Source organism: Stegostoma tigrinum, chromosome 3 (genome assembly GCF_030684315.1).
Source record: "Stegostoma tigrinum isolate sSteTig4 chromosome 3, sSteTig4.hap1, whole genome shotgun sequence".
NCBI classification, from domain to species: domain Eukaryota; kingdom Metazoa; phylum Chordata; class Chondrichthyes; order Orectolobiformes; family Stegostomatidae; genus Stegostoma; species Stegostoma tigrinum.
In genome coordinates, this window is record NC_081356.1 from 35,311,895 (window position 1) to 35,339,793 (window position 27,899).

Below are 27,899 nucleotides of genomic sequence, written 5' to 3' on the forward strand. Positions count from 1 at the left end.
ACATGTCAACTTCTGAAGGGAACAAGCCTTGCTTAGAGATGATCCCATGGGAGGCAACAGTTCACAAAGTATTTCTTCCAAGCACCGAGACTTCACATGAGCTTGAACATTTGAGAATTTGCAATTTAGTGAAGAATGCCAACACAATGGACTCAAACCATTCTTCCATGTGCAAACGTTTTCAACTGGTCCCACTGTGGAGGAGCAAAAAAGTCAAAGATTGTCACTCTCACACTTCACCTGAGAGACATATAGGCCAATTTTACTGCTTTGTTCTTGCTCAAGCAGGCCAGAACCAAAGGGCAGCATTTCCTTGAAGTAACAACGAGTAACATCTCATCTATTTTGAAATCAGTTCTAGATTGCGTTCCTTTGGAGACATTATGATTAATGCATTATGGTTTTAATTAGGATTTAATATATAATCGCACTTTCACAAATGTGCTTTATTTGAGGTAGTCAGTTTGAGAATACTTTAACATCCGCGGGGTGACCTTTTAGAGATTTATAAAATAATGAGGGGCGAGGAAGGGGTAAATAGACAAGATCTTTTCCCTGGGAGGGGTGACTCTAAAGTAAAGGGCATTAGTTAAAAGCTAAAGGGGAAAGATTCAAAGGGGACCTACAGGGCAATTTTTTCCACACAGAGGGTGGCGCGTGTATGGAATGAGCTGCCAGAAGAAGTGGTGGAGGCTGGTACAGGGGCTTCAGCTATAAAGCGACTGATGTATTCCTGTGAAGTAACATGTGAGAGACAATCACACTACAGAAATAATGGGGCCTTGGGAAAGTGGGTGGCGATTGGGGCAGACCAACAAAAATAAATTCCTCAAGATGACTCAAAAATCTCTCAAAAGCTTAACACAAAGGATAGCACAGGATGAAGAAACATTTAATTCACATGTAATAATGAAATAACAGTAAATTTATCACCTTGAATAAAATGTCAAGATGACTTGATAAGGTAGGAGGTTCAAAGGTACCTCTGTCATTAATACATGGCCTGAGGGTTGTCATCATCATCATCATCATCACCTTAAGGTGCAGTTGTGGTTGTAGGATTAGGGTGAAGTATAGTTAATCCAGAAGTGGATATCTATGGTTCATTGTCTTCTGACTGCTTCTCGGGGGTTGGCTTAAAAAAAAGACATCCAGCTTTTTCTGCTTTGCCATTTTTCTTCTTTCATGACTCTTTCAGCGCAAGCTCAGGACAAAGCCTGCAAACCAATCATCTGATGTCGACATTGGAATCGCATTACAGCCAACACAAAGTTCGCACTTTACAAAGACCGTTGCCCATTCGTCAATCGCATGATAGCCAATTTGAGTTGTTGGTACATTTATTATATGAGAATCCCTGTACAATTACAATATTTAAAATGCTTCTGGTTGGGTATATGAACTGGAAGGGTTTAGGTGGATATGGGCCAAATACTGGGGAATGAGACTAGATTTGTTTAGAACATCTGATCAACATGGATGAGTTGGGCCAAAGGCTCTGTTTCCGTGCTGTACATCTCAATGACTCTCTGCCTCTATTGCACAATGCTCTTCCTCTTAAAAATAGCCTTCGTTCTTAATATGATTCATGGAAGTTCATTGAACTATTCATCAAATCCAGTATTGTATTTTTTTTAATGTCGATGGCGTCACTGATTACGCCAGCATTTAATGCCCATAGCTAATTGACTTTCAAAAGATGATGTTGAGCCATCTTCCTGAACCACTGCAATCAATGTGGTGCAGGAGGGTCAAAAATGCCACTATAGAAGGAGTTTCACACTCAGTGACATTAAAAAAATGGCAATATATTTCCGAGTTGAAGATGATGAACAGCTTGGATGGGAACTCACAGGCAGTGGTGCTTCTATGTATGCCCTGAACTAGGTGGTGCATTTTGTGGGTTTGAAAGATGCTGTCACTGAAGCCTTGATGAGTTATTGCAGTACACAGAATCATAGGATGTTACAGAAGGAGGTGACGCGGCCCATTGTCTCTGTACTAATTCCCCAAAAAGCTGCATGGCTGGTCCAATCCTCCAAATTCATTGCTTTCAAATATATATCCAGCTCTCTTTGAAATACTACATTGGACAAACAGGCAGAAAGCTAGCCACCAGGTTACATGAACATCAACTAGCCACAAAAAGACATGACCCATTATCACTAGTATCCTTACATACAGATGAGGAAGGACACCACTTTGATTGGGACAACACATCCATCCTAGGACAAGCCAAACAGAGACATGCACGAGAATTCCTAGAAGCATGGCATTCCAACCAGAACTCCATCAACAAACACATTGATTTGGAGCCCATCTACCACCCTCTGAGAAAAAGAACAGGAAATGAAATCACCAACACAGGAAATGACATCACCAACCCCAGGAAACCTAAACAGATAAATAGAAAGCAGGACATAACACTAGTGCTTCACCGGAGGCTCACTGATGATGTTACCTAGAATGGTGATGAAACGTCTGAAAACGAGCCTTCCAGCTCAGCGAGCAAACTTACATGCAGGAGACAAGCTTTGAGGAAGTAGGAGGTAAGTTATTCACTACAAAATTCCCAAATTCCCCCATGCCACAGTGCATATACTGATAGGTCCAGTTCAATTTCTGGTCAATGGTAACGCCTGGATGCTGATAATGGTGTATTCAGAAATGGCATTGCCACTGAATGTCATTAGGTGATGGTTGGATTTTCCCTTGCTGAAAATGACCATTGCCTGCATTTAAAGATAATAAAATGTGAGGCTGGATGAACACAGCAGGCCAAGCAGCATCTCAGGAGCACAAAAGCTGAGATGCTGCTTGGCCTGCTGTGTTTATCCAGCCTCACATTTTATTATCTTGGAATTCTCCAGCATCTGCAGTTCCCATTATCTCTGATACATTGCCTGAATTTATTTGGCATTAATGCTACTTGCCACTTGTCAGACCATGTCCTGATGTTGTCCAGGTCGTTTTGCACACAGCAAGCTTCAATATCTGAGGAGTCACAAATGGTGCAATCATCAGCAAACATGCCCACCTCTGACCTCATACAAGGAGGGAAGGTCATTGGTGAAGCAACTGAAGATGGCTCAATCTAAGATATAAATATCAATTCATATCAAGACGTGATATGTAATATTATGCACATAGGTCGCACCTAGAGGGTCAGTTGATTCGGACAACTGGCTAGTGGGCTCAGTGAAATTTTGATAAATGGTACTCCATTGCAAATCTGATGAAGATTAAATATGGCAGGTCTTTGGAAGAATTAAAGCAAATGAGAAGAAAAACCTTTGAAATCTGCTACTTTGCCATTTTAGAAAATAAAAATTAAGTAATAGATTGGGTGTGAACAAAACAGGATCCTAATAAAAAAAACTGATTGAAAAAACCAGAAAGTATTATGTAGTAATAATGCAATAATCTACCTACTCACAATTATATCAAGAATACTAATCAGTGAATCAAATATACAATCATATTATTTTTCAACTGAAATTGCACTTGTTTACAAGTTTATTTTTATGAATGACAGCAACCAGGAAACAAAGACAAGGAGTACCAACAATATATGAGCAGTTGTCCGTTCTGATGCTATGTTACTCTACCTCTTATTCATTGCATGAAGTGAAGAATGTGTGCCCTTAAAATAGTTACATACAATTATAAAATTAAATATGTTATGCCCAACATTTTTCTCCAACACTACCCTGTGTCTTGTACATAATTCTATTCAATTCTAAGTGAAGTAGTTTTTTGTAACATTTAGCAAATCTGATTGAACATTCAAATCTCCTTTAATTCCTCTCTACATAGAACGAAATAACATCTCTAAGTGCAATATCGATCAGCAATAATAACTGAATTTCAACAGATAATAATTTGCTCTTGCTCCTAAAATAGCAAACAAAAACATCCGAAGTTATAATATGATATTCTATCCATTATAAACAGTCAGACCTGAACTCAAAAGGCCATCTGAGAGCTGACTGTACAATTCTGCTACAAGTAAAATAGATTGTTTTTAACTTTGTTGTGTTCTGAAACAAATCCAAGGTGAGAATTCCACTAAGGTCAATTGGGTTATTAGTGGTTTAATTTAATTTCTTGTTGTTTGACCTGCTCCCCATCTCACTTGCATGATGGCATTAGGTAGCACTATGCCGTAGATGTCAGCTTTAAATCAGTGTTCCTATCTTTGTGACAGTTCTGATGGTGCATGTTGCAAACTGGTAACTTGTACACATCAAGTCCCTAGACAATCATTCAGAAAGTAAAGTTAGAGGGAACTCAATCGATGCGTGCAATAGTCCTGATTCTGTGGTTAGCAGTGAACAAATGATACTTGTCATTCATTCCATTAACACCCAGTCAGAGATCTTCTGTGGGTTTTGACTGTAACTTGCAGTAAATAGTTTGAAGAAGCATAATAGCTTATTCAGGGAATCTGAAATCCGTGTGAAGGGGACAAGCAAAGCTTGGATGAAGGATCCATACTGATTCAAGCAGAAACTAGAAGTAGTGCAGATTTGAATATCCCATTGACTGCATTTGCTGACATTGCCACGTGTGCACTGTTTGCTGCTTCAAATCACACTTGTGCTGATTTCAGGGTTAGTGTTGAATGGTGAGACAAAGGAAAGAGATTGAAACTGAGGGTGGTGGGATATCTGGGATCTGGGAGAGAGCCAGAGGGAAGGGTGGTGGAGAGAGTCGCGGGGTGGGGGAGTACAAAAGGAAGACAGAGAGGTAGAAGCTATTGAGAAGATTTTTCATGTAAAAGATCTTTCCTTCTTTTGCAGTTGTTATGAAAATTGAGGTTTGATGCAACACATGCAGTAGCTTATTCAGTGCACAACAGGCAATGCTTATAATCTGATTCTTATGAGGGGTTACTGAGAATGATACACTTGTTAAACAGGCAGAAATGTTCCTAGATCAAGTGGGGCTTTTGGGTTTTAATATGAAGTTTAAACAACTTCAAAGTGAAGAGTTTAAATACAAATATGGCAAGCTGGTACCAAACACTTTCGAGGAGGAGAGTGGTCATCCTTAAAAGTAGTGTTTTCCAGCATTACAAATTACTTGTATTTGTATTTAGTAGAATAATCATTCCTGGAATTTACACAAAAGGGAAATGTACCTCTATGGGGGCCTACAGCACTAAGAATATCTTGCTACATTGCATCCAATTCCTTGTATGATCTCACAATGTACACAATTCACAATGGCAAGTACTACATGCAAAAACATGGAGTTTCCTTGTGTTAGACTAAACAATCCAATTACATTATTCTGTCTTTTGTTGTAGGATATTGGGAGTGGGGCTAACTTAGTGAAAATAATATACTCCTTAGAGCAGAGGAGATAAAGATTTATGAAATCATGAAGAATTTTAATAGAATAATTAAAGGAAAATGTTCCATGGGCTGAAACACAGGAGTCAGAGGTCATAGACTGAAGATGATAGGCAAAATAGACAAGATGAGAAGTTTTAAAAGTCAAGTTTAGAGTTTTTAACAGAATGGGCTGCACAGTATTAATTTTGGATTCTCTCATATGGGGAAAGTAGATGTTAATCATCACGAGGAAGGGCTGGTGGTTACAGTACAGCCTGAAATGAGATGTATTTTTCTCCCTTTAAGGCTATATCCAAGATTTTCACAGAATCAGTGCCATAAAGTGTGTCAGAAAAAATGGACAGCATGTACGATATAGGAAAGGGTGGGAAGGAAGACAATTTGATGGGCAAAATAACTTCAAAAGAGCAAGAAGAAAAATGCAATCAGAGAACAAAGGCCAGTCACAACTTTCTTTTAGTTCTGCATTTTTGAAAATCACAACTTTGCATGGAAACAACTGAATTTCGAAAGGGCTGCTTGGTTTCCATTTCATGTGCGGGCAGCTGTACAGAGCATTCCTGCTCCTGAATCTGGCACAAGTTTACAGGAATTGGGAGCATGGACATTTCAGTGACAGGACCACAAATGCTTGAGTTTTGAGAACTGCAATAAGGCAACTTTTCTTTGCCAGTTAGCTCTTAATAAGCTGATTGGCAGGCCACCAAGCAACTTATTTGGTCTGTTAGTCACCCCCTAGCATTCATTCCCCACTCTCACTCCACATGTGGATCATAATGTGAGGATAATTATAGCTAACCAACTACATTTCAGACAATTTGACAATATCAATAATTTACCCATAATGTTGGCTTCAGGAAGAAAAATGTGACATAATTCACCAAAGTGTAATGAATGGTAACTGGAGTTTAAAGTTACTCCTGTTGTTGGTACAGAGTTGAAGGATTTGGCTTGACTTTGTCATTTCATTCCTCAGCTGAACAGAATGCTGATGATAGCTTGTATTCCTGATTGTAACAGGAATAAATCCCATTGCAGCATACACAGCAATCACCAATGTCTGTGAATTTCACAAAGAAGCACCACTGCCCTCCTCAGCAAGCTGTTTTTGGAGTGTTGCATGCATGGAAATAATTCCATGAATAAGAATGTTTCTTTCACTAATGTTAATTCTTGACGGGTCGGTTAGCTCAGTTGGCTGGACAGCTGGTTTGTGATGCAGAGTGATACCTATAGCGTGGTTTCAGTTCCTTCACTGACTGAGGTTACTGTGAAGATTCTTCTTCGCAATCTGGCCTGTGGTATGGTGACTCTCAAGTTAAACCATCACCAGTTGTCTCCTCAATGGGACAGCACCACCATGGTCTGGTAAGATGATGGTGACTTTTAATTTTTGAACAGCAGAGCAGAATTTTAAATCCATGCATTTGAGAGAGGGGATTGACATATAATATGGTCAGATGTGTTAAATGGGTGATTGATCATCAGGAAAATCTGCCAGGATATATAATGGTGACGGACGCACTGCTCATTTATGTACCAAGGCCAACTGTGCACATGATCCTTTTCAGGTTTCTGATTCCCTCAGAGTGACAGGATTTCATGTAAGAGGTTCCAGAAGCTCCTGTGGAGACCACAAGTCTTGGCTCAGTGGCCATAACACACAATAAAACTCAGAATAATGATGTACGCAACCAGGCTGCAACTCAGGAATGCTTGCTCACTCTCCTAGCACTCAATCACTTTGTGCCTACTACAACGCTCACAGTATCCCTGTCTTTGCTGTCTTTTCAATCCTTAACCACACCTTAAAGACTCACAGTACATCTGTCTTGCCTTGCTGCTCAGTGCAGATGCAAAGCTAGGCAACATGTCAAAGTTATCAGCAGTCATCAGTCAATCTCACACCTACACCATGTGCTAGCAGGCTGCAACTTAAACACACTAAATGTGCTTCAAATAGCTAAGCCTTAAAGTAACTGGGGCGTAGATTTCCCATTAAGTCAGGTAGGTCAGTCTGGGAATCCTGGTACAAACTGTCAAGGGCATCATTCACACATGGTTCAGGGGCTTGAGCATGGTCAGTCACCCACTAGGTGTGGTCAGGGTCACTACAGTCAAGGGAGTGGGCTGGAATCAGTTTCACAGGGCCAGTGCAAATAGTCAGTTAGTGAGCTGCACAGCTAGTATCTGCACAGCCTGTATGCACATGGTAGAGTGAATAGTCTCCTTGTGTGGTTGCAAGCATTCTACGATTTTGTGATTCTTTGATTTCAATGCAATGAACCAAATGGGAACAGTCTGATAAAATGCAGATTTATTTTAACAGACCCTCCTATTTATCACCATAACTTTAATCCTTGGAATGCACTGGGCCTGACTGCGGCAGAGATCAACTCTTATAAGAGGCAGTATCAGATGGAATTATCGAGACCAGTTCAATTTCCTGGATGAGCTTCAACTTCTGAAAGGGCCTAGAATGGAATTCCACAGATTCCTTTGTCCCAAATCCACCTGGGATTGGGAGACAAAAATGGTGTGAAGCTGGATGAACACAGCAGGACATGCAGCATCAGAGGAGCAGCAGAGCTGATATCTTGGGTTGAGACCCTAGGATTGTCACTGTTTTTTCACCATACCCAGGAGATTGCATTGTTTCTACCTGGGCTACCTGGGAGTGAATAATTCAAGGAGTACATTGATTGATTTCAGGCCTGGTTGAAGGGACAAGAAGGTTTCTTTTTCAATCCATCATTGCGTGAATGTTTGTTTGCAACAAACAACATTTATAAGGTCTCTCCTTCCATTCTGTTGACCCACTCATGTTAATTAAAGCTTTAAAATAAAAAGTACTTACTGTCTGTCTCCGCCTGTATGTAAAATTCTTCCACAGCAGCAATCCCAGCTGCACCCAGAAACTAGCCATATTCTCAGAGCACCTTCACTTGATTGAGCAGAGAGGCTGCTTCTCGTCATGAACTGAAAGAACAAGAAAAGAACAGGAGGTCATTTCAAAATGTGACTGAAGCTCTCCTAACTTTTATAAGTCCAGCAATATTCCTTCTAACCTTACAAAATAAATGAGTCGTAAACAGCAACATTTTCAATTAAAATGTATGCAAGGGTTAGATTGAGTCATCAAGTTAGTTCTGCATTAATATAGTTAAACTTCAAAGAGCTCAGAAAACATTTACAAGGCTGTTGCTGGGATTGGATGGTTGAGCTGTTGGGAGAGGCTGATTAGGCTGGGGGTATTTTCCCCAAAACATCAGAGTCTGAGGTTTATAAAAGTTTATAAAATCACGACGGGCTTTGATAGGGTGAATACCTATTTTTTTTTCCCCAAGGTACGAGAGCCCAGAAATAGAGGATACGGGTTTAAGGTGAGAGGGGAAACATTTAAAAGGGATGTGAGGGTCAATTTTTTTTCATATAGAAGGTGGTGCATATATGGAACAAGCTGTCAGAGGACGTGGTGGAGACTGATACACTTACAACATTTAAAAGGCACCTGGATCTGTACATGAATAGAAACGATTTGCGGGCCAAATGCTGACAAATGGGACTAGATCAGTTTAGGATATCTGGTTGGTGTGGACAAGTTGGATTGAAGGGTCTGCTTCCACGCTGTAGAACACTGTGACACTCTGTGCCTAAACGTTAGCAGAAATCAATAGATCCTGATGTGTATACACGCTGAAATGAAATCTGCTTTATTAGATTCTTAAGCTCTGGTCAATGTAAAAGCAAACAAGTTTTACTAGCTAATTTGAAAAGTAAAATTTTATTGTCATTCTTAATGAAAGGCTAGCGTTTAGTTCCAGAGATAGTAGGAACTGCAGATAGGTTAAGGGTCTAGGCCCGAAACATCAGCTGTCCTGCTCCTCTGATGTTGCTTGACCTACTGTGTTTATCCAGCTCTGTATCTTGTTATCTCTAGCATTTATTGCTTTCCATGTCCTATATGCCTTTATAGTCAAATGCTGATAACTTATGTATACTAATGTATACATAAGTATACATTACTTCTGAAATGTATACACAACTGTGATAGATGTTTTAAAATTCACCTTTTGACAGGAATCACTGGGGTAAATCATCAATGTTGCCCATCACTAACTGTTCCTAAGAAGATGATCCGGAGATGTCCATGAGATATACAACATTAGGACAAGGATTTTGATTCAGTAACAATGAATGAACAGCAAGAGGTCAGGTTGATATGCAACTTGGAGATGAACTTGTAAGTTGTGGTGTTCCCATGTATCTTATACCCTCATCCTTCTGGATTGTAGATGAGGTGGGCTTGGAAGGTAATGTCAAATGATATCTGCCCCCACACATGGCAGCACAGTACTAAAAAACCTTGGTGAGATCAAATGACCCAAGATCCCCAATCAGAATTAGGGCCTTTATCTCAACCCGGTACCCAGAGATTGGGTTTCTAATTTTGCCACCAGGTGTCAAATCCACCACCATCCACATAAAATCCCACCTTAAAAAATGTCTTATTAGTATGCAATGCCAATCACAGCCTACATATGGTTTGGTAGGTTGCTAACTATCATTTTCATGCGAAGTCTGAAAGCATGATGACTGTCCAGAGGAGCTTCTGGTTAAATACAAATCAGTTGTCTTCCACCATTTTGGCAACCCAATATTTAGATTCACTTCGGAGAGGAAAGTACCTTTGATTTATTTTGTTCTTCTGGTAGATTTGCCCAGTAATTCTCTTGCTAACGGTATGCTATATCTGTATCCAAATGCTAGAACTATACTACTGGTGGTTACTCAGCTTGTTTGTCTCTGCATGAGATCCATAAATACTGGTAAATGAGACTAGGTCAGATTGGAATGTAATGTCAGGTCAGCACAGATAAATTGGAATGAAGGGTCTGTTCCTGTGCTGAATGACTCTAGGACAAGATGTTTTTTGTCTCTTTGAGGGTCATTACTCGTTGAAATTCCTTTTCCTAGAGAGCAGTGGATGCTGGGTTATTGAAGACTAAGTTGGATACATGCTTGATATACAAACAAGCCAAGGATTGTGTGGGAAGACAGGAAAGTGGTGGTGAAACCATAATCAGAACAGCAATGACTTTTTTGAATGGCAGGGCAGGTTTGAAGTGTCAAATGTTCTGTACCTGCTCTGAGTCCTATGCTGTTATCATGTCTCTGATGGCCTCCTTAATCTGAGTAATTGTACACCACTCTTCAAAGACATCACAACAACTTATTCTTCCATTGGAAATCCTAATCCAGTGTGTTCCACTCGATTTGTCGTCCTGTCTTCATAATCCTTGCAAATGCAGCAACCATTCTAACTGCTTTCAGTCATTTCACAAATGTGCACGAGCATGCCAGCAAAGCCTCTGCTACTACACCTTGCCTAAATGTAATATGTGATGGAAGGTTTTAGATGTGACACATGAGTATGTCAATTCCTGTTTTAATTGGATTAACCAACTGGCATTTGGTGACCAATAATGATCTGTAAAAATATTCTCAGGAAAATGCAAGATGGCCAATTTGACAAGCAAAAACATTTTTCCACCCAATTCCAATGATTTTTGGAAATCAGCAAGTTTTGCTGACACTTGTGCAATTCTTTCAAATGTCATTGACGAAATGTGGAAAATGATATCAATAAGCATTGACACAGATTAAATACAAGGTATTTTGATCACTCAGTTAACATTACTGATGTTAAGTGTTTCTACCAGGCCACAGTTGGATTCATATCAGATTGGGCTTTCTGTTTCTCTCCATCTCGGGAAATGCACTTATTAATATAATCCACTTAACCAATTTTGTTGATGAAACTTGCAAGCCCTTTCAGGCATCAAAAATATTGTTATACAGTGTGTTTGATGAGATAATTGGGATAATTGGTTTCCAAAAGGCCACAGTTGTTCATCGGCCGTCCTAATTTGCTATAGAAGAGTCTTTTACCTTTTACCAGCGTACTTATACTTTATAAATTGAAACTTTTGTTAACTTGTGTAACATAAGAATGAGACATGAGTGACGTGTTACTGAAGAATTCGATAGACTTTTGTAATAGCACATAGTATCTATATATTTGCAATCAGAGGCATCTGAGTGTCCAAGATACAGCTAAGCAATTCAGATGTAAACTGTAGCAGGCTTTCCTCACTGTCTCATGCTGCAAGAGGACTCAATAAAATGGAAATTAAGACCTTTACACCACCAAGTCATACGTTATGATATCATGAGCATGCCTCTTAATGGTACATTGCATATGAGCTGTGACACATCACACAACAATGTTGCTCTTAATGAGGAAGGAATGAAAGATTTCATTTTTTAAACAAGCTGATTCAGGAAGGAAATCAGGAAGCATTTTTGTACAGAGAGAATGATATAAACTGATCTTACCACATCATAGCCGTCGATATCATCAATTTTCATGAAAGGTTTTCTCCACACAATTTTGTGTATTTCCCCCAATTATCATCCCAAATTCACCTTTTAACTAAATACCACACTCTCATGGTGCCCACTTGCCGAATGCTAGCTCAATTCTCCTATGAGGGGCTGAATGGCCTAATCTTGATCCAACATTTATTCTAAAAAACCAGTGACATAAACTTTAATATATTCAAATATATCTGATCCTTCTAATAAGCTTTGTTATCCGCTCACTTTCACTCCCTGCCATCTTTGTTATGAAAGTTAACTCCCTTTTTCATTTGCTCAATTAAACAAACGGACATTCCTTAGCTGAATTGTGCAGTGTGTGCAATTCATAGGTGACCATGAACAAGAAACACAGTTGTTCAAAGAGATTACAAGGTGTGGAGCTGGATCAACACAGCAGGCCAAGCAGCATCTTAGGAGCAGGAAAGCTGACATTTCAGGCCTAGACCCTTCCTGAAGAGTCAGCTTTCCTGCTCCTAGGATGCTGCTTGGCCTGCTGTGTTCATCCAGCTCCATACCTAATTATCTCGGATTCTCCAGCATCTGCAGTTCCTATTATCTCTGTTCAAAGAGATTATCAAGTTCAAGTTTGTTGATGCAAAGCTGTAAAAGGAGGGCTGGGAAAGGCTGTCTTTACCAAAGAGTCCTAAAGCTATATAGAATTTCACATAGAAAGGAGTACACTGTGATCTTTTAGTGCTCAGACCCCCAGCATTGTAAGTCTTGCGATAAAAAAGTCCCTGATAAAGACCCATATCAAAATCCTTGAACATGAAATGGACCTTGCTGAACAAGTTGCAGAGTTGATTGAAGGGTTGAAGTGAAAGTATTGCAACATACAAGTTCGTGGGTTTGTATTTAGACTCGTGATATACAAAAGTACAGAGTCCACTTAAAACAAATCAGAAATCATCTTTACCAAAGTTACCATTTGGATACTCAGATGCTTTGCAAACAAATGTAATAATGTGAGGGTTATTTTCCTGGCTTATTTATTTATGGGATGTGGGCGTCATTGGTACCGTCAGCATTTAGTTCTAATCCCATCCCTAATTGCCCTTACGACATCAGTGGGGTAGCTCAGTGGTTAGCACTGCTGCCTCACTGTGCCAGGAACCTGGGTTCAATTCCAGCCTAAGTCGACTGTCTGTGTGGAGTTTGCACATTCTCCCAGTGTCTGCGTGGGTTTCCTCCAGGTGTTCTGGTTTCTTCCCACAGTGCAAAGATGTAAATGCAGGCTTATAGTTTCGGGTAGGTCTTGGTGGGATGCTCTTTGGGAGGTCAATGGGCCAAATAGCCTGCTTCACCCACTGTTCACATTCTATGTGTATTTTGAACAGGTTCTGTCCATATGGTAAGTGTTCACCTGCAGTACTGTTAAGAAGGGAATTCCAGGAATTTGACCCAGCAACACTAAAGGAATGGTGATATATTTCCAAGTCTGGATGTTCAGAGGCTTGGAGAGGGACTTGGAGATAGTGATATTCCCATGCATCTGCTGCTCTATCCATCTAGGTGCAGAGGTTGTGCAGTTAGAAGGTGCTGTCAAGGGAGCCTTGGTGTGATACTGCAGTGTACCTTTTAGATGGTAAACATTGCTGCCACTATATAGATGGAGACAGTAGCGAATGTTGAAGGTGGTGGATGGAATGACAATCTAGCGGGTTGCTTTGTCCTGCATGGTGTCAACCTTCACAAGTGCTGTAGATCGGACCTTCAACCAACCAGACAAGAGGGAAATATTCCTTCAAATTCCTGTTACGCCTTGATGATGGTGGACAGGCTTTGTGAAAAAGATGAATTACTCACCACTGAATTACTGCTTTCAGAGCCACAGTAGTTTTGTAGCTGGCCCAATTCAGTTTATGATCAATGGTAATGCCCAGGATGTTGACAGTCAGGGATTCTGTGATGGTAACACCATTGAAACTCAAAGGGAGATGTTAAATGTTGGAGATGCTATGATTATTTTGGCTGGAAAACGTATCAACAGCAATGACACTGCAACATGGTGAATTCAAAGCTCCTGCTGTTGATTATAGCAAGCCTTCTTCGGTAGTGACACCACCCAGTTGAAAGTAGGATGTTGGCTGCACTTGGGCATCAGGGTTCCTTGCTAACTCTTCCGGTCTAGTAAGGCAGTTTACACATTGATGGTCTGTCCAGATTTTCCCCAGACATTACTGCCTTACATGAGTACAATGCCAGGATACAACAATGTAATACACTGCATAGTTATACACAATATCAGTTTTACAATATATGTTAAATATATCCCTTTAATGGGGAATAGAACAATGAGACAAAATTCAAAAATAGGGGCTTAGATGGAGATGAAGAGTAATTTCTACTCTCAAAGGGCCATTAGTCTATGGAATAATGTCCCAAAGAGCGCAATGGAGGCAGAGTCATTGAAGATTTTTGAGCAGATTCTTGATTGGTAATACAGTTAGCAGGTTTAGGGAGTAGACAGGAAGTTGAGCAGAGGCCAAAATCACCATTGTTTTATTAAATAGTACGGTAAGTTCAAGGAGATGGAAGGCCTACTGCTGCACCTAATTTGTACGCACGATAAACATCCTTAACTGGTGGCACATAAAGATGTGTCTTTGACACATGATGACCAACGTCCCAGTGGTGTCAGGACATTTTACAAGTGAGGAAGTTGTCTCATGAGGTCAGCTAGTTCTGCGCACAGCAGCACGTTGCACAGCACCTTTTTTCCTGATTGTCCCAGCTCCTGCCGGAGTACAGATTTGTTGGTTTAAAGAAGATCACTCAGGTATTCTTATTGACCCATTTGTGCAACTTAGGTCCAGTTCACACAGCGATAGCTTTAGAAAAACAAACTGTTCAGGATCAAGAAGGTAAGCATTCATTAGAGTTTAAATAAAATGTCATTTTAGCCTTGAACAGTTGATATTAAATTCTTAAAACTGTTGTCTGTCATGCACTAAGCACAATTTCCATTCTATGGAAGTACAAGATGAATGTAAAAATCAACACTGCACGCTGATGCTATGCTTTTTTTGGGTAATAACTACGTTTACATTGAAACAAATCTTTAACTTTAATGTTAACTTTAGATGTGTCCTAGACTCTGGACTCTGGCACTATCACATGGCTCTGATAAGTTACCTGTGTGTTTGACAACACAGTAGAAATATTATCTCCTGATTGGAATTAAACAATACAACCTGATGTCTATGCGAACTTTGCTTAATTCTCATCTCCCTGAAACTGATAATAGGAATATAATCAGGAATGAGTACATCGAATTGAATAATAAAAAAAATCACTGTTTAGTTAACCACTCATCTCTGTCCCAAATGATTGGGAAGGAAAGCGTATTTAAAGACCACAATATGTACTGAATTCTGATACAAAAGATAAATAACATTCTGTTAACAATAATAAGCACCAATATTGGACTGTGAAAACAATCTTCCAAACTATAGATCAACTTTTCCTATCGTGAATGCCACAAATTTCCAAGAATTTCGCTGCAAATTTCAGCAAATTTCCAGTCCAGTAACACTGAATACACAGATGACAGGAAAGCAACAATTTCATCTCAATGCTAACAGTTGGAACCTTTCCACGTAAAAAAGCAACCTTATCTATATGTGTAATACTATCATTTTCAAAAGGTAGATTATGGATTGCTGAAACTTGTATTCAAAACTGCCGTATAGAGAATCATGTAGAATTGCACCCTGACGGAAATTCAACCAGAATAAAACATGTCTTCTTTGTTACAAATAATGCTACGCTGGTCACTGGGAGAAGTCCTTTGGTTTTCTTTGAATAAGGTCACATGATAATTTTTCCATGCACCTGAGAAGACTGTCAGAGTCTTGGCTTAACAGCAATACCTCTGCACGGGAGTGCAAGGCTGACCACTTCAAATCTTGCCTGATATCCTGCTAACCCCAACTCAATGGCAAATAGTGTGCTTCAAAAGACATGTGATAAATCAACAAAATCAGCTCCAAGCATTTCCCAGTACTCAAGTATAATGTAATCAAACAGTCTCCTCATGGTTCCTGATGTCATCTGGGTGCCCTTGCACTTTGAAAACACTCCCTACATAATTTATTCCCTTCAGAATATGGTTTGGCTAAGAATGAATCATTTTCCGCAGCAAAGTCTTAGATGGGACCTTTCAACTGATCCCTCTTTCAACCCATATGATAGAGGGGAAGAAAAGGCCCAATCAATTGAATTTTAATCACCGGATCCTGATCTCTCACTTGGCTGAATACTGACACACGAGTAATTTCTGTGAAAGAGTGCCAAACCACTTCCTGTACCATCAACCAACTTCCAACAAACAAACCGTGCCCCATTCTGCTGTTGCCTTTACAGACCCCAAGATTGAAACTGAAAAAATGAACTTGTGAGAAGGGGAGAAAGAGGAAGGGAATTTAGATGGTTTCACAGTCAACAGGCTCCAACAAGACTAACTAATCTGAAGACATTATTTAGATAATGATCCACAATTGAATAGACGAAATGTGAAGTGAGCAGTGAACTTCAATTTGAGACAAAAGATCAGTTATGTCAAAGCAGAATAAGTTTTAATAAAAGTGATTTCAGCAATTATCCACCCTAAGGAATTCAAATCATCAGCTCAGAAATCTGACTTCATTTATAAATGTCTTTTCTCTCTCCAATGAATTACTACTATAGCCCTATCACTTAAAACAGATCACAGAGTAAATGCATCATTGTCTAGCACAGAATGGACACATACCTTGCACACATTATCAGACCGTACTGCTGCTCCACTTTCATCATGCCTTTCACCACAAACTCAATTTAATGTGCTTCGTAAAAGCATGGAGCTCAGGATCAATAAAAACGTTGTAAGTGTACAGGAGCTTCAGGCACCACAGATAGCCAGTTGTCCCTAGTCCCTAGTTGTCACTACGCCATGCACAGTATTTCTGATGTTGACTAAACAAATTCACAGAGACGATCATATGGGCACCCAAAAAGAGATTTTAAAATGGATATATCTATAAGACCATGAGACATAGGAGTGGAAGTAAGGCCATTTGGCCCATCAAGTCCACGCCGCCATTTAAATCATGGTTGATGAGCATTTCAACACCACTTCCCTGCACCCTCCCCATAGCCCTTGATTCCTTTTGAGATCAAGAATTTGTCGATCTCTGCCTTGAAGGTATCCAACGTCCCGGCCTCCACTGCACTCTGCGGCAATGAATTCCACAAGCCCACCACTCTCTGGCTGAAGAAATGTCTCATTTCCGTTTTAAATTTACCCCCTCTAATTCTAAGGCTGTGCCCATGGGTCCTAGTCTCCCCCCCTAATGAAAACAACTTCCTAGCGTCCAACCCCTCTAAACCATACATTATCTTGTAAGTTTCTATTAGATCTCCCCTCAACCTTCTAAACTCTAATGAGTACAATCCCAGGATCCTTAGCCGTTCATCATACGTTAAACCTACCGTTCCAGGGATCATGCGTGTGAATCTCTGCTGGACACGCTCCAGGGCTAGTATGTCCTTCCTGAGGTGTGCGGCCCAAAATTGGACACAGTTGTTATCTACTTGTTGTCTCATCTTTTAATGATCAGTTCAAATGACCTTGTTTGTGTGAGTATTTTCCTCGTTTAACTGCTATTAACCATAACATCATAAGTGAGCAGTATTTGCCTCAGGTTTTTGAGGAACTAGTAAAATTCCCACTTGGGCCAGTCTCAGGAATCAGCTGGATTTCCAAGAGCCTGTTGTGTTCCCACTCGCATACACAGTTCATGGCATGACTCAAATGAAATCACTTTTGAGACTTGATTAGAATTCAATTTTTGAATGATAACGAGTAAGTAAGTAAGATCTAATAATCATTAGTCTCAGCAATGGCTTGCTTGGCAGCGATCTCGCTGCAGGATTTTTGGGTTATGAGCGCATCGCAGGGTTTAAGCATAAAAATTAAAACTTAAATTCCAGTGGATTACTGAGATAGTGCTGCACTATTGGATGTACCATCATTTGGATTAGTTTCTAAATCAGATGGCTCCAACATGTCTGTTCAAGTGGATGAGATTCCATACCAATGCCACGAAGGAGACCAGGCGCATTATCCCTAGTGTCATGGCAAGCATTTACCCTGCAATCAATAAGACACAATACAAACTATCTGACCATTATAACATAGCAGCTTGTCAGAAGTTACTGTGTGAAAATTGGCTGTTGCATCTCCAATATTAGTTTGCTGATGATGTTACAGAAGCAATTCATATCTGTAAAGTGCCTTGAGACACTAGGGGTCACAAAAAGCACCCCAAAAATGCAACTCTTCCCTTTATTATTTTGCTTCACTCATCTCTACATGATAGCAAACTGCTTTTGTTAAGACAAACTCAGCAAGAAAATAATGGTTATATTTGCTGGCCCAATGGCATACTTGCACTGCTTAGTCTGACAGACCAAGAAAACTCCAGATTTAACCTCATTTTTGTTAGATTAGCTGCAATGTGGGAATGGTGAATATTATCAGCTATTCCCACTGTCTTCCAGAGTTGGAGAGGAAATATAAAATTAACCAAGGTTCTGAATGAACATCAATGCAGTGATCCCTTTCTGGAAAGTGCCTATGCGTGTATGCAGAGGGGACTGGCCCAAGGAAAGCAATAAATCCCACTGTGTGTGTCACCATCAGGAATTGGGCACGGAGAATGGACATTTGCAGAAAGGTACTGGAAAGATGCCATTCACAATGGGACCTTATTTTTAACGTACATGAGAGCACTGAGGAAAAAAGACAGCGGGGAGAAGGAGAAGAAGGGTCAGGCCCGAAACGTCAGCTTTTCTGCTCCTATGATGCTGCTTGGCCTGCTGTGTTCATCCAGCTCTACACTCTGTTATCTCCAATTCTCCATCATCAGCAGTTCCTACTATCAAGGAGGAGAAGGACACTCCTTTCCCACTCAAGTTTTATGCCTTTGAGTCGGTGGTCTGCACTTTTCAATTTGCTCTGCTGTTGGCTGTTTGCAGGAAGTTAGAAGCTGTACTGCATAACTGTCTACATGGTTTTTACAGAACAGCACTATTGGTGGTTTCATGAAGAATGAGTTTACATCTATCACATTTGTTGAGAACATTAGAGAACAAAATGACATTGTTACAGTCCGACCTTACCACTTTTTAAATAAAGCTTTATGTCCATACACCATGGAGATGTAATTTGTAGACACCGGAGCAATAACTAACCTATCTGTGGGTCTAAGTTAGAATGGCAAAGTGCTTTGACTCAAGAGTTGGAGAGGAAACATAAAACTAATCAAGGTCCCTAACGAACATCAATGCAGTGACCCCCTCTCTGGAAAGTGTCTGTTCAGGTCATTCTTGTTTTATAACACAAATTCAACAACAAGTGTATGTATGGAGCACAATCAACCTTTCTTCTCTGTTTTTTGTGTATTTATAATTAATAATTTCCTCTCCCTTTCCGAATCCCTTCTGGAGTAGCAGTAAACCCTTCAAGTCTTTTCTCTTGTTTAGTGCAATTATGTCTCATTAAATAGCTTCATATATGTGATGACCTAAAAAACTGAAGTGCGACATTAACCCATATCTCCAGAGGAAACTGCAAACTGATTACAGCACTTTATACCACTCATCCATCCTACTTTCTGCCAATGCTGTCTCTGTGACTGGCTAATAATCTGATGAGCCTTTTCTCCTTTTTTCACTGCAGTCACAATTCTGCTAATCCTGACGACTACGTGTTTCTCATTATTAAATGAGTCAAGTGAAATAAAAGTCCTCGTGCTTTGGTATTTGTTGTAATAGATAAATAAATTGCTGATTTGCACCCAAAAGATCTACTCCAAAATACAGGTAGGAGAGGAGAGGTTGGTTGCAGACAGCAAGAAAGCCCAGCAACAGCAAGCTGATTTCACTGTTTCAGAAGTTATAGTAATTCAGAAAATAGTGTAACACGTTTGGACATTGACTTTTGGGATATTATCTAGAAGATGGCACCACACAATCTTACAGGGATCAAAGACTCAGCTCTGAAGAAGGGTCACTGGACCTAAAACATTAATTCTGCTTTCTCTCTACAGATGCTGCCAGGCCTACTGAGTTTTTCCAGCAATTTCAAATTTTGTTTCTGATTTCCAGCATCTGCACATTTTTCTAAAATCAAACATTCAGTGTCAATTTGTCTCCAATCTAATACTACAAACAAGCTATTATGTCTAATGGTCCAACACTGGTTAACTCTCTCAAAAATGAGAGGACTGCAGGACTTTTACGTGTCCTTTTCACACCTACCTTAAATATTGCTAAAAACAAAGGCAAGACGCAAAGCTTTTGGTTCTTCACTGATTAAGACTCAAGAAACAAACTTGATGAAAGGGAAAATAATCCAAAACCCTAACTCTGCTTTGTCTCCACAGATGCTGCCAGACCTGTTGATTTTTTTCCTGCAATTCCTGTTTTTGTTTCTGAGTTCCAGCATCCATGGTTCTTTGTGTTATTTTAATCTTAAATTGGTCTCCGAGTTAACTCTTAGCACCATGTGCAATACAACTAGACAGAAAAGCTTTAACTGTAATGATAATTATTCTTCAAAGGTGACAACTGAAATAGTCATTCACATGAGTGTCAATTTGTCATAAATTAGAGTGCCTCTGCATTTTAAACAACTTTGCAATCACAAAAACATCATGTGACCTGTATTCCCCCTTGAAACACTTGACTAAAGCTATTTTATTAAACAAAGAGGTTGCTTGTCTTTACAACAGTGCTTTTGCTTGTGCAATAAAATATCAGCAACATTGAAACAAAAAGCAATTACTTCTCGCTGAACTATATTCATGAAAATATCTTTTTTAATTGGGCATGGAGAGGAGCCCAGTCTCATTTTCATCATGATAGCACTTGTCAGATGAAATAACAAATGGCACAATTTGGCTGGTTTGAGCAGCGTGTTCAATTAATGAAAAAAAAGTTAACACGCTTCATAAATATCACACCCAATAACGTTCAACACAAATGCCTTAACTCAGTAGCCTCAACAGCAACTCATATTCCGCTTGGGAACCCTGCAGCCCAATGGTATCAATGTGGACTTCACCAGCTTCAAAATCTCCCCTTCCCCCACCGCATCCCAAAACCAGCCCAGTTTGTCCCCTCCCCCCACTGCACCACACAACCAGCCCAGCTCTTCCCCTCCACCCACTGCATCCCAAAACCAGTCCAACCTGTCTCTGCCTCCCTAACCTGTTCTTCCTCTCACCCATCCCTTCCTCCCACCCCAAGCCGCACCTCCATCTCCTACCTACTAACCTCATCCCACCTCCTTGACCTGTCCGTCTTCCCTGGACTGACCTATCCCCTCCCTACCTCCCCACCTATACTCTCCTCTCCACCTATCTTCTTTTCTCTCCATCTTCGGTCCGCCTCCCCCTCTCTCCCTATTTATTCCAGAACCCTCACCCCATCCCCCTCTCTGATGAAGGGTCTGGGCCCGAAACGTCAGCTTTTGTGCTCCTGAGATGCTGCTGGGCCTGCTGTGTTCATCCAGCCTCACATTTTATTATTTTGGATTCTCCAGCATCTGCAGTTCTCATTATCACAGCCTCAAACATCGCTGTGTCTATAGTCACCAGGGGTGCACACTGATCATCCCGCTCTAAGTGCGCATCCATGGCATCATGGAGCAGAATTCTTCTGCCGCTATGACAATAGGAGATATACCATAAGCCTGCAATTTCCTTAGCGAGAACTCCTATCCTCGCTGGGAAAGCAGCATAGAAGTAGTGTCACAGACTAATGTTTTTCAAAGCCTTCTGGAGTTTTTTAGCAATCTAAGCAGATGCTCCAGCACAGCACTGGATAAGTGCTGCAGTATTGGAGAGGCCATGTTTGGATGAGGCATTAGAAAGAGGTCTGTCTGCCTATAAACAATCTCATGGCATTATTTTTAAGATGAGCTGAGGAGTTGTTCCCATCATCTCTAAAACAGGTTATCTGTTATGATTGATATTAGTGGGAACTTGTTGCCACGTATCCTATAAGGCAGTAAGTGCTTTTCAATAAGTACTTAATTTAATTTATAAAACACTTTGTGATGTCAAAGTGCTCTATAAATACTAGGTTTTACCAAAATTCATTATTCAATAATACAAACACAATCAGAGATTGAACAGGTATAGCATTTCATGTACCAGACACATTACTTTCTTGTATTAGATCAAACACTGTGTACAAAGACACTGCTATCATTTAACATTCTGATCTAATCATAAAATGTTCCTCAAATGCTATCCCTCATTTTCATAATATGAAATGTTGGTCAGTCTATTTCAAACAAATCATCCTGTTTTGTGTAAAGTTATTTAGGATAGAGAGGCAATGGTCTTATGGGAAGTGAAAGAACAAATGATGCAATGGGCTACAGTATAATGATCTGCAAACATGCTAGCACTGTTTTGTTCATGAAACCTACCGAAATCCTGATCCAAGCATAAATTTCTTGGCAAACCGGCTGTGGTATCAACTTTCAATTATGCAACAATCACTTGCAGACAAAGCTGTTCATTTATCTCTTGTAAATTATAGTCTACTTACATGATTCGCAGACTTACAAATTAAAGTAATCTAACATAACAAAAATGTATGAATAAAATCACACACACACACACACACACACAATTGAATGCAACCTTCAGACTACACCAATCACTTCAGACAGTTTATCCTCAAATGAGTGCTTTGTGCTCCATGCTGCTACTCAAAGTTAAGGATGCCATGTTTTTAAAAAAAACTTCTCAGATTGTCCTCATGCCTATTTCTCTGTTCACACATTCCCTTTGCTCATCCCAAGTGTGTCCCAAGAAGGTCCCGCTGGTGATCTCAATAGATAACATCAAAAACTGATTAACCTCCTAGCTAATCCATGAGCTGATGGCGGCACCTTGCTGAGTATAGATTGGTAACATAACATGACCAACTACCTTTCTGAAAAAGGGTCTAGGCCTGAAACATCCTGCGTGAATATCTCCGACAGTGCAGGATTACTGTTGCAAAAATTGCACTTCAGGCGTGTGTGTGTGTGTGTGTGTCGGGGGTGGGGGGGGGGGAGCGGTTTAAGGTCTGGTTCCTGCTCCTCTGATGCTGCTTGGCCTGCTGTATTCATCCAGCTCTACACCTTGTTATCTTGGATTCTCCAGCATCGGCAGTTCCTACTATCTCTGAACTTGTTAGTATTTCTGCTAAAAAATATTATTTCCTCCTATTCATCTGTTGATTATCACTCCATAAATTCAATGCACTGACTATGCCATAACTAATAGTCTGAACATAACAGAAACACCCTACTGTTGTTTTCCAGTATGCCTGTTGTCATCAACAGAAACAAAATCATAGACAGATACAGTACCAAAGGAGCCATTTGGACCATTGTGCCTTTATCTGATTAAAATAGGTTAAAACTACATAAAACAAGGTACCATATACATTTTTTGTTCTGAAAATGTTGCTTGGAAATGATTGCACAGGTTTCTAATGACATGACTGAATTACTGGAATTATTCATTAATAAGCGGATAAATTATTCTGAAAACGCATTTTGATTTTCTTGTCCAAAGAATTTTCTTCTAAATTGCGGCAAAAGTTTAAGTATGAAAACATGCATCCCAACAAAGAAAAAGGCAGCCAGAGAAGGTTACCTGGTTCTTGATTATCATGTAATCACCATGCAACAATGTACTATGACTCTTCAGTGATCCCACGAGCTAATATTCTTCTAATCTCGCGAGAGAGGTGAAAAAAATAGATAACAGAACTCTATGCCAACATAGGAGGCGAAGTCTTCTTTGAGACTGTGAACTGCACCCTCAGGCAATCAAAACCAGCAAAGAAAATTGCACGAAACACAAACACCCCAATTAGCATTCATACACAACAGAAATAGCCACATTAAGGAAATCATCCAGTTTTTTTAAACTGTTCCAGCAAATCTACACTCACCACACAATCCAGTAGTTTCTTCCCAATGTCGATAACCCTGCGTGTAAACAAAACTCTTCTGGCATTTTACCCAGATGAATCCCTATGCTCTCTATATGGATGACTGCTCGTTTTCCGTAAACCATCTCATTTAAATTGTCTGCCCACAGAGACATGGTCATTTCACCATTTTAAATGCTTTCAAATCAAGTCTTTTCCTCCTGCACTAAAAACATTTCCTAAACTTATTGTGATACATAAAGGCTTTTAATATTAGTTTGAATGTTGTAGTACACCTTCAAAATTATCTGCAAGGCCTCAATTTATGACACAAGTATGAAAAGTGCTCACCATACTCACAATGTGGCCTTCTGTTTGACCAAAAACATATGGTTCTTTTTAGAATACATACACCAATTAAGGTAGGTTGTCTTTCTGCAATTAATGTACAGATTTAATTGAGACTTGATGCACAGATAGGGCACAATCCAAACAAGAGATCAGTAGATATTGGTGACTCACCTCTGTAACAGATCCTAGAATTTATGACTACTACTTATCACCGTTTCCTACTCTAGCCCTTAAGTATTCTAAATTCATTGTGCTCCTCTAAATCTAGTCTCATTCACATGTCTGGTTTTCATTGTTCAACCATTGACTGCTGTGCCAAAAACAGCCAAAACCCTACACTTTGGAATCCTTCTCCTTAACATACTCCTTAAAACATCCCCCTTCTATCAAACTTTGCTCACGTGTCCTAATATAACCCCTTACGGACTCAGTGTAAAATTTTGCTTGACAATGTTGCTGTAAAACAGTAAATATTTTGAAATATTTTATAAATGAACGCTGTTGATAAATTATGAATTTAACGCATCATGTCTCAATCAAATCTTTCTCCTCATCAAGGGTTCTAAAACAATCAACATATCCCAAAGCATCTTCAGCTCATTCATTTTAATTACTGGGAACAGGAACAGTCCCGTTAGGCTTCATTATTAACTGGTATCCATGTAGAACCAGTTATATTACAAATAACCCTGTATTACCTGAAACAGAATTCTCTATCCAATTAAAAATTAGTCTTCCTAACCGACTAGAGTCTTGATTGTGAAGTCATCTTTCTAGAAAGCCAAATATATAACTTTGATGACCTGGACAACTCCATCCACTATTTTGACAACTCCAACAAGAAACTTTAATCCAGTTGGTGCAATATGACCTTCCTCTCTGGGAAACAGGTTGGGAGTCTTGAACACCAGCTCTGTCCAGATTATCAGACAGGACATCTCTAATCACCATCCCAAGCAACATTTTAATAACTGAAAATAATGTTCCACCAATTTCCAACTCCTGACTTGTGACCATTTTCATTTTTTGGCATTACATTCGGGTCCCTCCAAACCATGAGGGCAATCCATGTTTCAGTGAGTTGTTAAATATTCAAGTCAAGGGGACTTAATATAGTACCATTTCTTTAAGACCCTCCTGGGGTAAAGGTCTTCAGGTCTAGCAGCACCTGCAGGTTTGAAGTTCCCTTACTCTTAACTAGATTTCCATTGTATCCAATTTAGCATTCTTAACTATAGCGCAAATCACAAACGGTATTAATAAAAACCGACTCTAGTTGAATGAGGATGCATTTAATGTAGCCGTACACAATCTATATCAAGGCCTGGGAATTTATCAGATATGGTTCTGTCATGTGCTTTACTAACTTGATGGAATCTTCTATTGCCTACTGAGTGCTGACATACTGTATATCTACCCCCACCTCCATCCCTAACCCTATCCTGACCCTGTCTTATGATTTTCCATTTTCTGAAAGCAGATTCAACAGTAACTTGCAAAAGAAAGTTGGATAATTACTTGGAAAGATTTGCAGGGCTATCAGGAAAGAATTGACTAGCTCTTTCAAACAGAAAGCACACACACAAACGGCTCAATAGCCTCAGTGACAGTGTATGCTGCATTTTATAAACACAAGTTTATAATACATATATTACTCACAAATACATATAATCCATTTTTTTGATGAAATGCTAAACTGAGGCCGCCTCTGTTCTCTCACAACAATGTAAAAGATTCCGTGGCATTATCAAATAGAGGAGCATGACCAAAATTTATCCCTCAAACTTTACTGGTGTTACGGACTATAATTTGGATTGTAAATTAGTTTCCTGCATTATAGCTCTGACAACAGTTCAAAAGGTTCATTTACTTGAAAGCACTTTGTGACATTGTGAGGTTGAGAAAGACACTGTATAAATGCAAGTTTCTTTTTAGAATATATTTAATAATTGAAATGTTTTTTATATCATTGAAAATGAATTATATTACTTTTTGAGATTATGCTTAGAACATTCAATTTTTGTTTCCAGTTTTACAGTTACTTTGGTGGTCAGTTTTTTTTATACAACTTTTCTAATTTCAAATACACAACGTTCTTTTTTTAATGATAAATACTCTACCGCAAGGAAATTTTCACATGTTAAATGACAAAAATGATATACATCCAAGATGTAAAACTTTAGTGGTGTGTAGGCACCCAATACAATGGGGAACAGAAAACTCAGCTCTCGGTACTGCTATTGCTTCACTAACACCTGCAACTATAGCTCCTTCCTTCTCCCCCTCTCTGTCGCCCTCTATGTACTTTGACAACACAGTCGAAGAAGCGACCCCGCTTATGTATATATAAATTAGTAACTTGGTTTCTCGTCATGGATGGGACTGGGGGACATAAAAGTGCGAAAACCCGCAAAGAATTTAATTATTAAATCATAGCAGACTGATGTTGTTCAAAGGAGTGAGCTGATATGAAATCCATGTTTGACACACACACTCTAAAAGTGAAGCTCCCCAATTCTTCCTTCATGCCACACTTAATTACGTGTGCAGCACACTTACAGAAAGACAAATGGAGACAAAGGACCTTGGATAAAATAAAAGATAGGTTAATTTGAGTCCAGTTATCTTCAACAGAATCCGTTTTATTTTCTCTAAATGAAACATAAAAGGTTAAATGAAACATAAAACCTTAACTTATTTGTTGCTAGCCTCATCACTGCTTTATGGAAAGCTCGGTCAAGATGTCAGGAGATTTCCCTCCACTTGACCTGACTTTCAGTCCCTTAATTGCATTGCCCCTCTCTCCGACTGGGAAACGAGAGGAAAAAACAGGCACGCGTAGCAGTGAAAGGAACTACTCGGTCCGGTCCGGATACACTTCATATTAAGGGGATAAATTAGTTGCCCGTTCTCAGGATCCTAAGTCACTTCATAATGGTCCATTCCACTCTAACTGATTAAAAAGATACCTTTTGTATCTATAGAAAATGTATCCTGCGACTAAGATATATTTCAAGGAGAAGGATAAAAGAAAGGTGTGTGGGCAAAATATCGATAAGTAAAAATGAAACAGAGCTATAAGGACATTTCCATGCGTTAAAAAAAATCTACATCATGTAAAACAGGGAGATTAAAGTACAGATTTTAATCCTAAAGGGAACATTCAATTCTGTTTACGCCCCCTGAATTTAATGTTAAGACACAAAAGATCAAGCTCCGCGTGCATTTCAACCCAACGGGAAACTTCACTGAAAACTGTAAACATTAAAAATGCTGCTCCCTTACCTGTTTTTGTTCAAGACAGTAAATTGTCAGTGAAGGGGCTCAAGTTTTCGTAAAAGAGTAGAAAGCATGCAAAATACTTCAGGTTGTGCGCTCGGTGTTGTCTCTGTGTGCGTGTTGGAAGTATGAGAAGGTTTTTTTTAACCTCCAGTAGCTCTTATACAGCTGATGGAAATCTCGAGGTTACTATCGGTCAAATGCACGCCTCGCTTTCTCTCGCTTGTCGCTGAACTATAACATGTCGCTATCGGCGCCAGGAAGCACGGGGAGAAGCAGAGATAAAAATGGGGGTGTGCTACTGAGTTAACAGAGCAAACAACATCCCTTGCTAGAAACTGTTTGGGATTCAGGGTGCGTGACAGTGAGGGAGAGATTAAACATCTCTGATAGTGCCATGGTTTACCGTCTAACATCCAGGAAATGCTAAGAAATGATACTGTTGCGAAGAAAAGAAAAGCACCAAAAGCTTGTAAATAG

At 39.7% G+C, this 27,899-nt stretch overlaps 1 protein-coding gene across 1 annotated transcript in view; it reads right to left on the minus strand.

Moving 5' to 3' along the window:
• Positions 1-27,562, minus strand: part of LOC125450708 (phospholipid-transporting ATPase ABCA1-like) — a 159,116-nt gene extending 131,554 nt beyond the window's left edge. Inside the window, exons 1-2 of the mRNA XM_059644422.1 lie at positions 27,426-27,562; positions 8,218-8,339 (exon numbers count right to left, since the gene is read on the minus strand). Coding sequence (XP_059500405.1) covers positions 8,218-8,286 — 69 coding nt within the window. The 5' untranslated portion in view covers positions 8,287-8,339; positions 27,426-27,562. The remainder of the gene's footprint in view (positions 1-8,217; positions 8,340-27,425) is intronic.
• Between the last annotated feature and the right edge of the window lie 337 nt (positions 27,563-27,899).